This window comes from Pterocles gutturalis, unplaced genomic scaffold, assembly GCF_000699245.1.
Source record: "Pterocles gutturalis isolate BGI_N339 unplaced genomic scaffold, ASM69924v1 scaffold29077, whole genome shotgun sequence".
NCBI classification, from domain to species: Eukaryota; Metazoa; Chordata; class Aves; order Pterocliformes; family Pteroclidae; genus Pterocles; species Pterocles gutturalis.
This window is the reverse complement of record NW_010108721.1, coordinates 1,099-13,603: the sequence shown is the minus strand read 5'-3', so window position 1 is coordinate 13,603 and position 12,505 is coordinate 1,099. Positions and strand designations below refer to the sequence as shown.

The window sequence follows — 12,505 nt, the reverse complement described above, 5'->3', positions numbered from 1 at the left end:
AAAAAAAAAAAAAAAGAAAAAGAAACCAAAAGATGCTACGATTTAACTTAAAAACTGCGCGTCTGCCAGAGAGGACTTCTCTCAGGCACATCTGAGGCTCTCTCCATTCGCAGTTATGAAGTGCTGACTATTCCTGAGCCCATTCTTGAGAGAAGAGAACCTGCCAGCGCAGGTCTACAGGCCTCCCTCTGCCCAGGCTTCTCCCGCCATCGTCGCTCTCTAGGTTAAAGGCACTCACAACTCGTATTGCCATTTTAATACAAACAGAAAGAAGCTCATAATGCCACTGACTCGACTTCCTGCTCCTTGTGAGCCTTCTGGGGCCGCTGGCAGGCAGTGAGGCATGCTTACTGCAGGTGCTCGGCCCTGTACCCTGACAGGCAGCAGCTCCCTTCCCACCCGTCCCAGATGTGCTGAAGACCCTTCTAGCAACAGGAGCAGGCTCGCAGGAGCACTGTGTGATGGCAGAAGACCCTGGGATGGTGCACTACCTCCAATACAGCTGCCGGTGCAGCACTCTCCTAGACAGTATTTCACAACGGGAGTGGGGAGGGAAGAGATTTTACCAGTTGGCATTTCATCCTTCCTTAGTGCTCACCTTAAGCAGGAGAACCACCCTCACAGCATCCATACTCTCCAAACAAAGAAACACTGTTTTCGCTGAGATTTTTTTTAGATTTTAAGATTTGAAACCAGAGTCCCTTTCCCAAAAAAAAAAAACCAACAGAAAAACCATTTGACAATATATTAAGCATTGTAATCATAGAAGTGGCTTATCAATGCTCAAAACCCTATCCAAGATACTCAATTACTGCATGTGCAGCAAATTGAGTGAAAAGTTAAAGTAATCTGAATATGGCACGACACTTTTTAACAGCCCATGAGCTAACATGTCCTCAAGTCATGTTAAAACAAGCTCTTCCTAGTAAATACACTGAAGGAGGTATGGATCCTTCTCTCTGCACTGATATGCCTGGACAAATCAGGACTAAACACAAAATGACTACACAAATAGAAAAGGAATGTAAAAGATCCAGGCCAAGCTCAGAAGACATGTCCAGAACATTCTACCTAGCTAGAAATGTATAGCAGTTTGCACCCACAAGAGTCAGCCACGTTCGGGGCCCGGGGAATTCCTGTGGCTGTAAATAACAGAACAGATACAGCAGCAAGCAAAGGCACAGTTACAGAAAGGCCAGACAGAAATGAGTATCTGGGAATTCCCAGTGACCTCAACCATATTTTTTAGCACATTGCACAGAAATAACTGCAGATGAAACATGCCATTCTCTGTTCATAATTTGACACATCTCTAGTTGAAAAGAGGCAGATCTGAATACTTTCAGAGAGAATGTGCCAATGTTAGGGGTCAGAGTAAAAAAAGGTAACCAGCAAGGACTGAACACCCAACATCTCCTGAAAAAAATTATCTCTGGACTCCCTGCTGCATAGCTTCATCTCCTAAATGGCGTGTATTCGGCTTCCGCTTCCCCCGGGCTTCAAGATTTTCTGCAGGAGATCTTATAGATCACAGACATATCCAACAATTCAGCTAATCAAAACTCTGCAGTACCTGAAAATCGCACCACTTTGAGAACTAAAAGTGAACCCTTATAACCCTTATAGAGGTGGTAGGAAAACACATACTTACAGCAGCCCCTGCAATGGGAGAAGCTGGCAGCAATCTGAACACGGGCAGGCTCCTCACACGTACCACTAATCCATCCAAGAGCAGCGCATTAACAAGTCACCCTGAAACCATTACGGTGGAGACAATGACAAACTTCACAGGGAAGGTGGGTGTAAACAGCTCTGTGGGAAACTGATGTTAAACTGAACAAATAGGTAGCAAGATGCAAATGACTGGGCAGGGATTCATGCCACTGAATTGCGCTATTTCCGCCTCTGCAGCTAACAGTTCTCCCAAACCCTTCTAAGCATTTCCCTTTTCAAACCGCATCACTCTGATCTTGCCTGCTTTCAGCCTGCAGGATTTCAGCTCACCAACTTTGCTTTCCTACCAACCTTCTTTCTCCACTTTCAGCTTCTGCTGGCTGAAAACAAAACACAGAATTGAGTGCCAGGATTGTTTTGCTATAGCATTTGGCCTCTGAGCCAGGAGATGAAGAAAAGGGAGGACAGGCAAAGTAACTATAGCTGAGGACTGCCCCTCACCGTTCTTCAAGTTGTGCTACAGAGGAAAAAGAGTCAGAAAATTGCAGATACTACTTCCTTCTTACCTCTCAGTTCCGTGGGAGGGCCACAAACACATGCAAGAACATCTCAGCCACCCAGCCACAGGCGTATGTGAGCATACTTTGCTCAGAACCATAGAACTGAAAGCGTGTTTTCTCCTTCCTTGATCACTGCATCAGCCACATATAACTTCAGGGTATGGCTACTTCCTGCAGCCCTGTAGAGGATTTTGATGGGGTTTTCTCTCCCTTATAGTTGGTCTTCATGAGCAAGCAATAATGGTAACTATGGAAGTGGCCTGATTTTAACAGGTAGAACAAAATACCATGCCAATTTAATGACAACGTGTGACTGACCAGCATTACTCCTGAAAGGGAGGACAGCTCGGAGGAGAAGGGCAAAAACCCAATGATCTCAGGGAAGAATATGTTGTAAAGAAAGCTCAATTCACCTCAGCATCAGGGAGACTGGAGGGTAACCTTAGTTTTAGAGAAGAGAGCTGCACCTGTGAATCATCAGGTTCCCCAAGACAATTAACAAAGAATAATGTCTCCCTGAGCTAGCCAGACCAGCATGGGGAGTGTGAATATGTGTCTCAGCCCAGCATAGAAGTATAAAAACTGGACAACTGATAAAACTTTTAAACTTAGAAAAAAGCAGTGAGCTTGAGCTGGCTTCAAGCCACATGTTCCATTGTGACTGGCATACGGAGACCAGTAATGAGGATCATGTTTGTATTGTGATTCAATTGTGTATTGCAATTGCTAAATTATGCTTGTGTTGTAATCTCATTATGTTGCTGCATCACTCTACTAAATCAAAATCCCATGTTGCACCAAATATACTGAATAAGTAAATTTGATATCCAATTCCTCCTCATGTGGAATATCTGAAAGAACTTGGTCTGAGAGTATTGAATTCTGACACAGGGAAATATGAAAAAACAGAAATGCTGTAGATTCACAACTTCACTACTGGAACAGCTGCCACCTTCCAGCAAGTTCCTCCCAGAGGAAGCAATTATTTAATTTAAGCTATATCTCCTTATCATAAAAAAAACCCAAAAAACATTCACAAATCTAATTACTAACTTCATATTAGGGTCTCACTTATGAAAACATTATAAAAATGTAAATAAATCATTGTCACATTTCCTAAATGGTTAACCAAATGTCAGCCACAGAACTGTATCATACCTGGTAACACCTTCTGGTAACTTTTGCCACAAACAGCACTCTCATTTACATGTGTCCTGGTTTTGGCTGGGACAGAGTTAACTTTCTTCATCGTAGTTGGTAAGAGGCTGTTTTGGATTTGTGCTGAGAAGGCTGATCACATACTGATGTTTATAGTTGCTGCCATGACAGTCAAGGACTTTTCAGCTTCTCTGCTGTGCCAGTGTCTGCAGGTGCAGGAGAAGCTGGGAGGGAGCACAGCCACGATTACTAACCTAGGATTTAAACTTAGGTTTAGGATTGAGACCAAAATTGGCCAACAGTATATTCCATGTCATGCACGTCATGCCCAGTATATGGATGAGGATCTTTCCAGAAGTTATCTCTCTCTCCAGGTCAGCTCTTTTTCTCTGGATCACCCCATCTCTCTCTCCTGGTCGGCTCTCAGTCTCTCAGATGCTGCTCAGCCTATTTTTTTTCCAGGACTGCAGTTTCAGAACTCTCCCTGCTCTGGGATCGTTAGCCGGGAATAGGCTAAGCCTTGGTCACCAGATGGTGAGCAGTTGCACTGTGTATCACTCATTTGTATATTTGTATATATTACCATTATTATTATTATTATTCTTTTCAATTTTATTGTAGTTAGTTATTAAATTGTTCTTATGTCAGTCTATGAGTCTCTTTACCCCTTTAATTCTCTCCCCCATCCCTGGGAGGGGGGAGGGTGGGCAAGCGTTTGTTGCAGTGTGTTGCTGCTAGCCAGGGTCAAAACCACAACAACATAGTGCCTGTAACATCTATTTATTATTTATGAAACCTCTATGAACAGAGCTGTGATTTTAAGAATGGGCATTCTCCCTTTTACGTGGAAGGTGAAAAAGGGTAAGGGGAGCAAAATGCAACTGCCAGCACATTGTGTGGAATTAAAAAAGAAAGTTTTGCTTCAAGAACATAAGCAGGATTGAATAAAGAACCTCTGCTATACGGCTGGAGAAGGATTTAAAAAAAATACAAACTAAGAAAAGCACAAGTTACAAAGCATCTCAAATCTATCCTTTATCTTGTTATGAACTCAAAAGGAATGTAGCCGTTAGAATCCCACACAGCTCCTACACATTGCTGAGGATGCAAGGTAAGAACAACCTCATCAGCTGCTATTATCAAAATTCTGAATTTAAACTTATTATTTCCTACCATCTCCCCAGCTGCTAATGAAGGGATATCAATATGCTACCCCTCGAGGTGGCTGCTATCAAATACTTCAATAATAACTTCTTCTGCTGAAGTACAAGTGTTCGTCATGCTGACTGTCCCTCAGTCAGCTCATCTGAAGACAAACACACCACAAACAAAGGTGATGTGAAAACCGAGAGTGTTTATTACAACAGAAACAAGAGTCCACAGGAGCTAGAGTCGGTTGCCAGGAGGAGAAGGCATCTCACAATAGTGGATCTAAATGGAGTGGGACCTTCCTTCCAGTGTCTGACAGCCATTTAAAACAGACTGTCCCCTAAGAGCTCTGAGGAAAAACACAATGAGAACCCTTACTATTAAAAAACCTAAACAGTAGTGCTGCACAATAGTGGATCTAAATGGAGTGGGACCTTCCTTCCAGTGTCTGACAGCCATTTAAAACAGACTGTGTTCTGTAGTGCTGTTAGCCAAGTAAATTAATAACATAAAGCAAACCAAATATTTGGAGGGAAAGAACCAAGCTTGTATTATCATAATCATATTTTTTTGGTCCTTCTGGACAAAGATGGTATTTTCCATGAAAAATTATACAGCTTCCAGAGACAGCCAGCAATTCACCTCAGGGAAATCAGTTATAATCTCCCTGGGAAGGGATCCAGCATTTTGAATCTATCTGTTCTTCTCTTGAGATTTCAGGGACTTTTAACAACTTGGACAGAAACAGGACTTCTGTTGGCATTTCCAATAACTCTTAAAAATTATACATCTTGGAAGTGCTTCAACACTTGAAACTCAGACAGAACAGATTCTACTGCTTCTGCAGAACACAAAGCCAGACCTGTCCTCCTCCATGGCCTTACCAGACTGGTAAAGATTCAGGTGCCAGGCCACTGACTGAACAGGGGAATTGGAAAATTCAGGTCCCATGACCCCTTGAAGGACTGGGACTAACTACACAGATCCAGATGATTTCTCTTGCAAATTCTCCTCCCTGTGGAAGCCCATTCCAGAAGTGATTTCTAACTGAGTGTATTCTTATTTTTCTGCTTTTCAATCGACTGACATTGTGGAATTCGGAAGATCAATTGCTTCCGTAGGGTTGATGTTATCTTTGGCATCTGCTTCCATCCATTTAATACTCTTCCTCCCACTTCCTTGTTCACTTCTGTCAGGATGGTTATGAGATCCTTGCGGCTTGAACAAAAATTAAGAAAAGTTACATTGAAATACATGGTACTTGCAGCTAGGGCAAGAACCTGATCTGTGGTTGCTCCAATAAAGTGGTATCTCGGGGAAGCTCAGTATCTGCCCCTCACCCTGCCTGTCACTGAAATTGCACACTCCATTGTGTAACCACAGAATTCAGTGCAACCTCTGTGTAGCATCGCTTTAGCAGCAAGCACAGTCCCCTACTTTGGTTATAGTCAGAAGAGCGCACTAAGATGAAACAGAACCAAATCCATGCATTCTCCAAGCCCTCTTCTGGACACTATGAGAAAGTCATGTCTGAACTCTTATTTTATAAATCAAGTTTATGATAGGGACAGGAGGGAGGCGACAATTAAAATTATGACTAAAGAACACTGATTTTTTTTATCTGTGTAATCACTCAATCAATTCACCTCTCATCAGGTGTCACTGGAAGAAAAATAACTTACCAGTCATAAAATGTTAAAAAACATGCACACACATACACACGCTTGTTTATATGTATTGTTCCAGCATTACAACCCTGGTTCTGTCAGAGGCAAACTAGAGGAAGTCACTTGTACTTTGGTTCAGCTGCAGAAGAATAACAATGCCCAGTTCCAGAATAATTACTGTTCTGCACTGTCCTGCAGGTGAAAAGTATTATACAGCACAAATGCAAAATACTGATGTTTCAGCACAGCATGCTTAACTATGTATGTCTACAATACCCCAAATGTACACGGATTAAAAATAGTACTTACAGTGGGCAAAGCAACTCCATCTTGTTGCAGAGGCACTGAACGTAAACACTGCCAGTCTTTGTACAGCGATAGCACTCATAGTCTTCCACTGTAGCCATACCAACCAGAATATCAGCCTGATCAGGAATGGAAGGCAGAGGAGTAGCATCTGTCTCAAGATGGTCAGAAAAGTCTTCTTTTACTGTGACAGCTGGATGACCTACAGAGCCTTGGCAAGCCTGGATGAAAAACAGCTTGGGTTTGCCAGCAAGAGAAGGACAATTAGATCCACTGAAGCAGGAGAGTAAATCTTTAATATTTACAAACTCATGATCAACGCCTTTTATTTTGTCTTTTTCACCATGGGAAAAAATAAAGCAAACAAAACAGTCCATGTTACTATGATCTTTTTTGCTGTATTCTTTAACTTTTGCATACATTTGCTTTGCTTCTAGATCCATGTGCTCAACTGTCTCAAACTGAAGCCACTTAAACACCCTCTTCACAGCCTCTGGGAAAAGAAGTCAGAAGGCACTTGTTAAACATAAACAGTGACAAGGAAGATGCTGAAACAACAGTGTCTGTGTGGTAGAACAGATATTAGCAGAAGTGTTCAGATCCCACCAATAAACTCACCTGACGGACTCTTAGCCTGACAAATCTAATTTGAAAAATCAAAATGCCTAATTTTTTTTTTTAAACACGACTGGGTTAAGCATCATGCTATCTAAAACAAAAACAGGTTTCAGACTATCTGATTAATCATCATTTCAAATTAATGAAGCTTACTGTGTTAAAGCAAGCTTTAACTGTGCATTGCATAGTAATCTCAGGTGCTTAAGAACAACACTTAGCAAGTTAAAGAAGAGGTACCTCTTTAGAATAACAAATTTTGACACTCTTGAACTAAGTAGGTCCCTCATTCTGTGAGAATGATCAATGCAACAAGAAAGAAGGCAGGGTAACCTGCTAATAAATGCTATGCAGACTGTAGACAGGCTGGATAGAGTTAGGATATCAGTGATGTGTGCTTTAATGAAACCAGTTTTCCTTTTTTAAGGTAAACTCTTGTTTATCTTAAAAGTGGCTCTTGCAGGAAGATAGGTTTTAAGGAAAATCATAAAGCAGTAGCATTTATTTGAGCTTTAAAGAAAATGTAAGGACACAAAAATATTACTCCATGATAGCTAAAAATTAAAAACAATCAAAAACTAAAAAGGTGTAACAGTAATCTCTCCTTCACTATTTGGTACATATTACCAATTAAGACGATGCTTTTTACCTACAACAGAAAGTTGTTCCTTCTTTAAGCCATCAGCTAAACTGCTGGAAGTGGCATATTTCCAATTTCTACAGTGTTTGTCATTCCAGTAACTCTTGAGGCAAAGGAGCTCAGTGGACATGATTCTTCTTCACAGGAAATATTAGATAGATAATTATTTCAAAGAATTATTAGATAAAAAACCAAACCAGTAATTGGATTTAAAAAGTACTTACCTCCATCTTTCACTGTTCCTTCTCTGGCTTCATATGGATTTTTAAAAATGTAGTTGTTAAGAATCACACAGTAACCATGGGGATTATTCTTCATCTCATATGATTCCACAAGCTGTAGAAACAAAGAAAGCAGATGAGAAAGCAGTGCCAAGCATCCAAAAGAGAAACATGTTATACAGAGATTGTTGGTCCTTCATGTCCAAGCACAAAAAAATCACAAGGGCCAAGATACAAGAAAGGAAAAGCCTAAGAATACAAGCTAGCTACAGGGGAGAGGAATCTGCTTCATCTTCCTGAGTCCCCCTGCCTCTCTCTTAGGATATTATTTTAGCATGGGAGAAAGTGAGTATCCAAAAACACATATTTGCATGTGCAGAGGAAAAGTTCCTGCACCCTATCATTCCCTCTGAGAGTCCTTGTGGGTTTCTAGCGACATAGCAGATTCTGTTTTTCCCTTCCCATCTGTCCAGGAGTATCCTGACCAGGACTTTAATGTCCCGGTCTCCACTATTGTTAAGACTGGTTTTCTTCACACAATAGTTACTCCTTCATTTCTTGCCTAAAAGGGTGCTGACAGGCAGGTCCTCACAAAAGAACAAGGCTTGGTGTTGTTTTAAAAATGGGAATTGTTCCAAGGCCTAAATATAAAGCCAGAACCCCTCCCTTTCAGCTCTTCCACCTGTTTAGTCTTAAGAATTTATGCTCCCTCCTCCCAGGAGTTGGATAAATACTTTAAAGGTAATCTTGAAGTATTTCTCACCAGGTGTGGGGTCACCCCCTCTGCTCCTTGTCCTGCTGGATGCACAAACACAGACACTGGATAGTGGAGTTTTTCCTTAGAATCATTTTCTAAGAGGGAGAAAATAAACAACATTTTAGGACTAAAAAGATAACTCTTCCACTCTGCATATTTCAACACCCAAAAAACCAGTGCAAGGGGTGAGGTGGAGGGTCATCACTGAGACACCACCATTTTGTGGAGCTGGGTCAAGCGAGTTTCAGTTTCACAGACTGCTGTGCTCCAGTTCTTCTCTGCTCTTTTACTGGTAGCAAGATCCAGATAAAAAAAGGCTGAATGTGAGTAGTTGCCCCAGGCAAGCCGCTCACTAGCATCTCCACTATGGGATACATAAGTGAAAGAGGAGACCTATTTTTGTACAGTGGTACACTACAGGTAGTTCAGTTACTCCTGAGGCCCTTGTCTCTTCTCCAGAGAAATTTACTGTCTGGGTGGACACACCAAGGATGCAGGATATCAGCATAACGGAGGATCTCCTCAAGGCAACAAAACACTTATTTGAATACAACTGCCTGAAGTGAAGAAATAATCAAACCCATGCCTCTACCCAAGGAAATAAATCACAGTGCCCCTTTCAGAAGTTGCACAGATGTGTTTAAATTGAATTCAACTGCCAGGGCAACAAGATCTACAAGACACGGTCTTTTTCTACTCAACAAGGGGGGCAAAATAAAAACAATACTACTAAAGAGCCTTTCCCCTGACACAGCACTTGCTTACTCTAGTCACCTTTGGCAATTTTCTTCAGCTCTTTTAGAGACACAAGCACAGGTCAGCAGCACAAAGACATGCTGGGGAAACTAGCTGGTGTCTCTGCAGGGAACTGCATGTGGTGTATAGATGTGTCTAAGGAAACACAGGTCCCGAGTCATCCAAATGAGTTTCTGGAGAAAAATTCAATAGGTCTTGGCTGTTGTTGGTTGACATATCCTGTTTCCCAAAGATTAAGGCCCAGCTGTGCTGTCTACAAGCCACCACCTCAGCTGCAATGGCCCAGATATACTGAAGTCTTTGAAATTTCACATCTGGTACAGAAAGCTAATGGTTACACCTGATCTCCAGGGACTTCTCCTTTGACTAAGAGCAAATGGCCTGGCTAACAGAAAATAATGCTGACAATCTCCCAATACAAGCTTCCCCAAGGCAACTGTCACCTCCAGTCTCTTTCAGTGACTGAAAAGCTATCCCGGTCCAAAGTCAGCACTGCACTGTTTCCTGACCAGAAAAATTGCATTTAAGGCAAAGATGAGGGAGAAGCAGACCATTTACAAGTCACAAAATGTATTTCAAGGAGAGATACAAGAAAGTATGATGGGATAACGAAGTAGCAGAAAACTTCAGAAACCACAGGTACCAAGAGCTGCTCTGCCCATCCTAGGATACTGTAAAGTCTTTCTCTTATCTCTGGACTGCTAAGCTACCAAGGATGGAGCCACAAAAACAACGAAAATCTACCTCTACTCTTAAACCATAGATTAAATAATTTACCTTTTTTTTTTTCTTCATAGGTATCAATTTTTTTCTTTATGTCAAGTCTAAATCCCTTTAATATATCTTTCAGCATTGTCAGGTTATCTTCTTTAATTATCCCATTTCTTTCCATTTCCAGTAAGACCTTCAACATTGACTGGTAAAACAAAAACACATAACCCAAACTCATACAGTGACCTTCAGTAATTGTAGTATCAGGCACTTCTGGACAGAGCAGAAGACAACATCCTTATTCCCAGAGATTGACCAGCTAAAGACTAATTTATTTTTCCTCCAAACCTCATTAAAACAAGGGTCAGGATGCAATGCAACTGAAGAAACATGTCACTAAGGTTAAGACAGGATCATCAGAAATTGCCCATGGCTATGTTATCCTGCTTTGTTTCAGCAGTGCAAAGCACCAATGCGGAAAACAACATATGGATGGCATCCTGTTGTGCCTCTGTGTTCAGATGAAGTGCTGTTAAGTCTTTTAGCTGTGCCATTTTACATTTTCTATTACAGAAAAGTTATTCAGGGCTAATTTTGTTTTTTTAAAGCTCCATAGTCCACCAAGTTTAATCTGATAGTTTTCCTACAGTTGCCACAATACAAATAGGACTTTTAAGGAAGCTTCTTAATAATACCAAGCATTTTTATAACACTGTTCATTATTTACAATACAAGTATTAAACTAACTCATGAAACGTCTTAATACTTTTGTGGGGAGTTAACAAAATCCTGTTACCCCAAATTACAATAAAGAAGAAAATGTACCCAATGACACACAAAAATTTATGGTTGAACTCACTTTAGAACTTGATTTTCTGTCTCCAAAGTATTGTTTTTCCTCCAGCAAACATCCCTCTTCCCAGTATATATACAAATGTCTTATAAATGCCAAGCTAAGAGGAAAGAAAGAGCATGATGGATTTTGCAAGAAGAAAAGATTAGGGAGACAGATGGTGGAGGGAAAACAGGAACAGGAGAGCAAAAAAGGGCCGAAAAAATATACAATGAGAGAAAAAAAGGTCCATTCTTTCACACAGCAGCTATCAGCTAACATCACAATTCTTTCAACAATAGATTTTAGTGAGAGTAGACTGCTTTCTCTTTCCTCCCTTCTTACAAGAACTAGCAGACTCTGAACTAGCCTTGACAAGAAATTTATCAAGATCTCTTTGCATACAGCATTATCCTGGAGCTTGTTCTTTGGTATTTGTTTTTGGAGCAGGAACTTAACACTCTTGACATCTTCTGGAGTTAAGTCCTCTGCAATTCCATATAGCAGTTGCCTGGCAATAAAGAATAGAGAGGAAGACTGATTAAGAAAGTTATGAGAAGTAAACTTCACAATTACACATCTGAACTATAAAATGTAAAACTCGCAATGGCAGGCAGTCATGCTGTAATGAATACAGTTATGCTGGGATATTCATAAGACAATGGTGCAGACAGAAAACAAGGCAGAACACATCAGAACTGTTGTACATTTTGCATGCAAAGATTTATCACTTCTGTGCTTACCTGTAGGCTGACACCTTTGCCCTGCCTGGGATCTGAAGCTCTCTCTCCATCTCCTCTCGGCTGGAGCCCAGGTGCGCAGCCAGCAAGTCCATCCGACTGATCAAGAAGAGCAGCTCCTTCAGGAAGGCCAGGTTCCCTGCCTCAATCATGTCTTTCTCCTGTAGCACTTCGAAGAAGGCCTTGGGCTCCTGGATGGCTTCAAGCTTCCTCATAGGGATGTGCTCCAGGCTGAGGAACTTCAGTGCCTCCAGTTCATCTGTGACCAAAGCCTCAGAAATGCCAAAAAGGAATTTCTGGAAGTCTGTACTCATTTCTCATCAGGATTTGGATCTAAATATAACCAGAAGTCGATTTCATTTGTCAATAACAGTAGTGCAACAACATGATTATAAAAGGTATCACATCATGTAGAATAGCTCAAAATAAAGCAATCAAAAATACTTCAGTACAGAGAGGCTGTCTTGCTATCATAGCTTTGAAGCTTAGCTCTTTTGCTTTTCTCAACTTAAAAGGAATATAAAAAACTCTGTACTATGTGAAATTGACAGGAAAGTCAGGGGCTCATTCTTGTGTTTAGTCAGTGGGAAGTACTGAGGCACAGGATGTACAATCCTGGCAGGCTGCTGCTGTTTTGGTTTTGATTTGGGGTTTTTTGAGGTTTGATCCCATTTGGGAGCAAAAGCCGCATGCCAGTCTGAAATACTGGAATAAGATAA

The 12,505-nt window shown here is 41.2% G+C and overlaps 1 protein-coding gene across 1 annotated transcript; it reads right to left on the bottom strand.

Annotated features, from left to right (window-relative positions):
* Positions 1-5,584: 5,584 nt before the first annotated feature.
* On the bottom strand, positions 5,585-12,100 carry LOC104459593 (caspase-8-like). Its single transcript, XM_010072739.1, has 7 exons — positions 11,790-12,100; positions 11,452-11,557; positions 10,281-10,419; positions 8,754-8,842; positions 7,994-8,105; positions 6,518-7,007; positions 5,585-5,759 (listed from the first exon to the last, which is right to left on the bottom strand). The coding sequence occupies exons 1-7, from the start codon at positions 12,098-12,100 to the stop codon at positions 5,585-5,587; spliced, it is 1,422 nt and encodes a 473-aa protein (XP_010071041.1).
* Between the last annotated feature and the right edge of the window lie 405 nt (positions 12,101-12,505).

Bases quoted from the DNA above. Each gene is read 5' to 3' on its own strand.
- LOC104459593 (XM_010072739.1), bottom strand. From the start codon at position 12,100: ATGAGTACAGACTTCCAGAAATTCCTTTTTGGCATTTCTGAGGCTTTG. The intron at 7,008-7,993 runs GTAAGTACTTTT...TTCTTTTCCCAG, and splicing joins AGGAACAGTGAAAGATGGAG to AGGCTGTGAAGAGGGTGTTT. The intron at 5,760-6,517 runs GTAAGTACTATT...TTTTTGTTCAAG, and splicing joins ATGGAGTTGCTTTGCCCACT to CCGCAAGGATCTCATAACCA.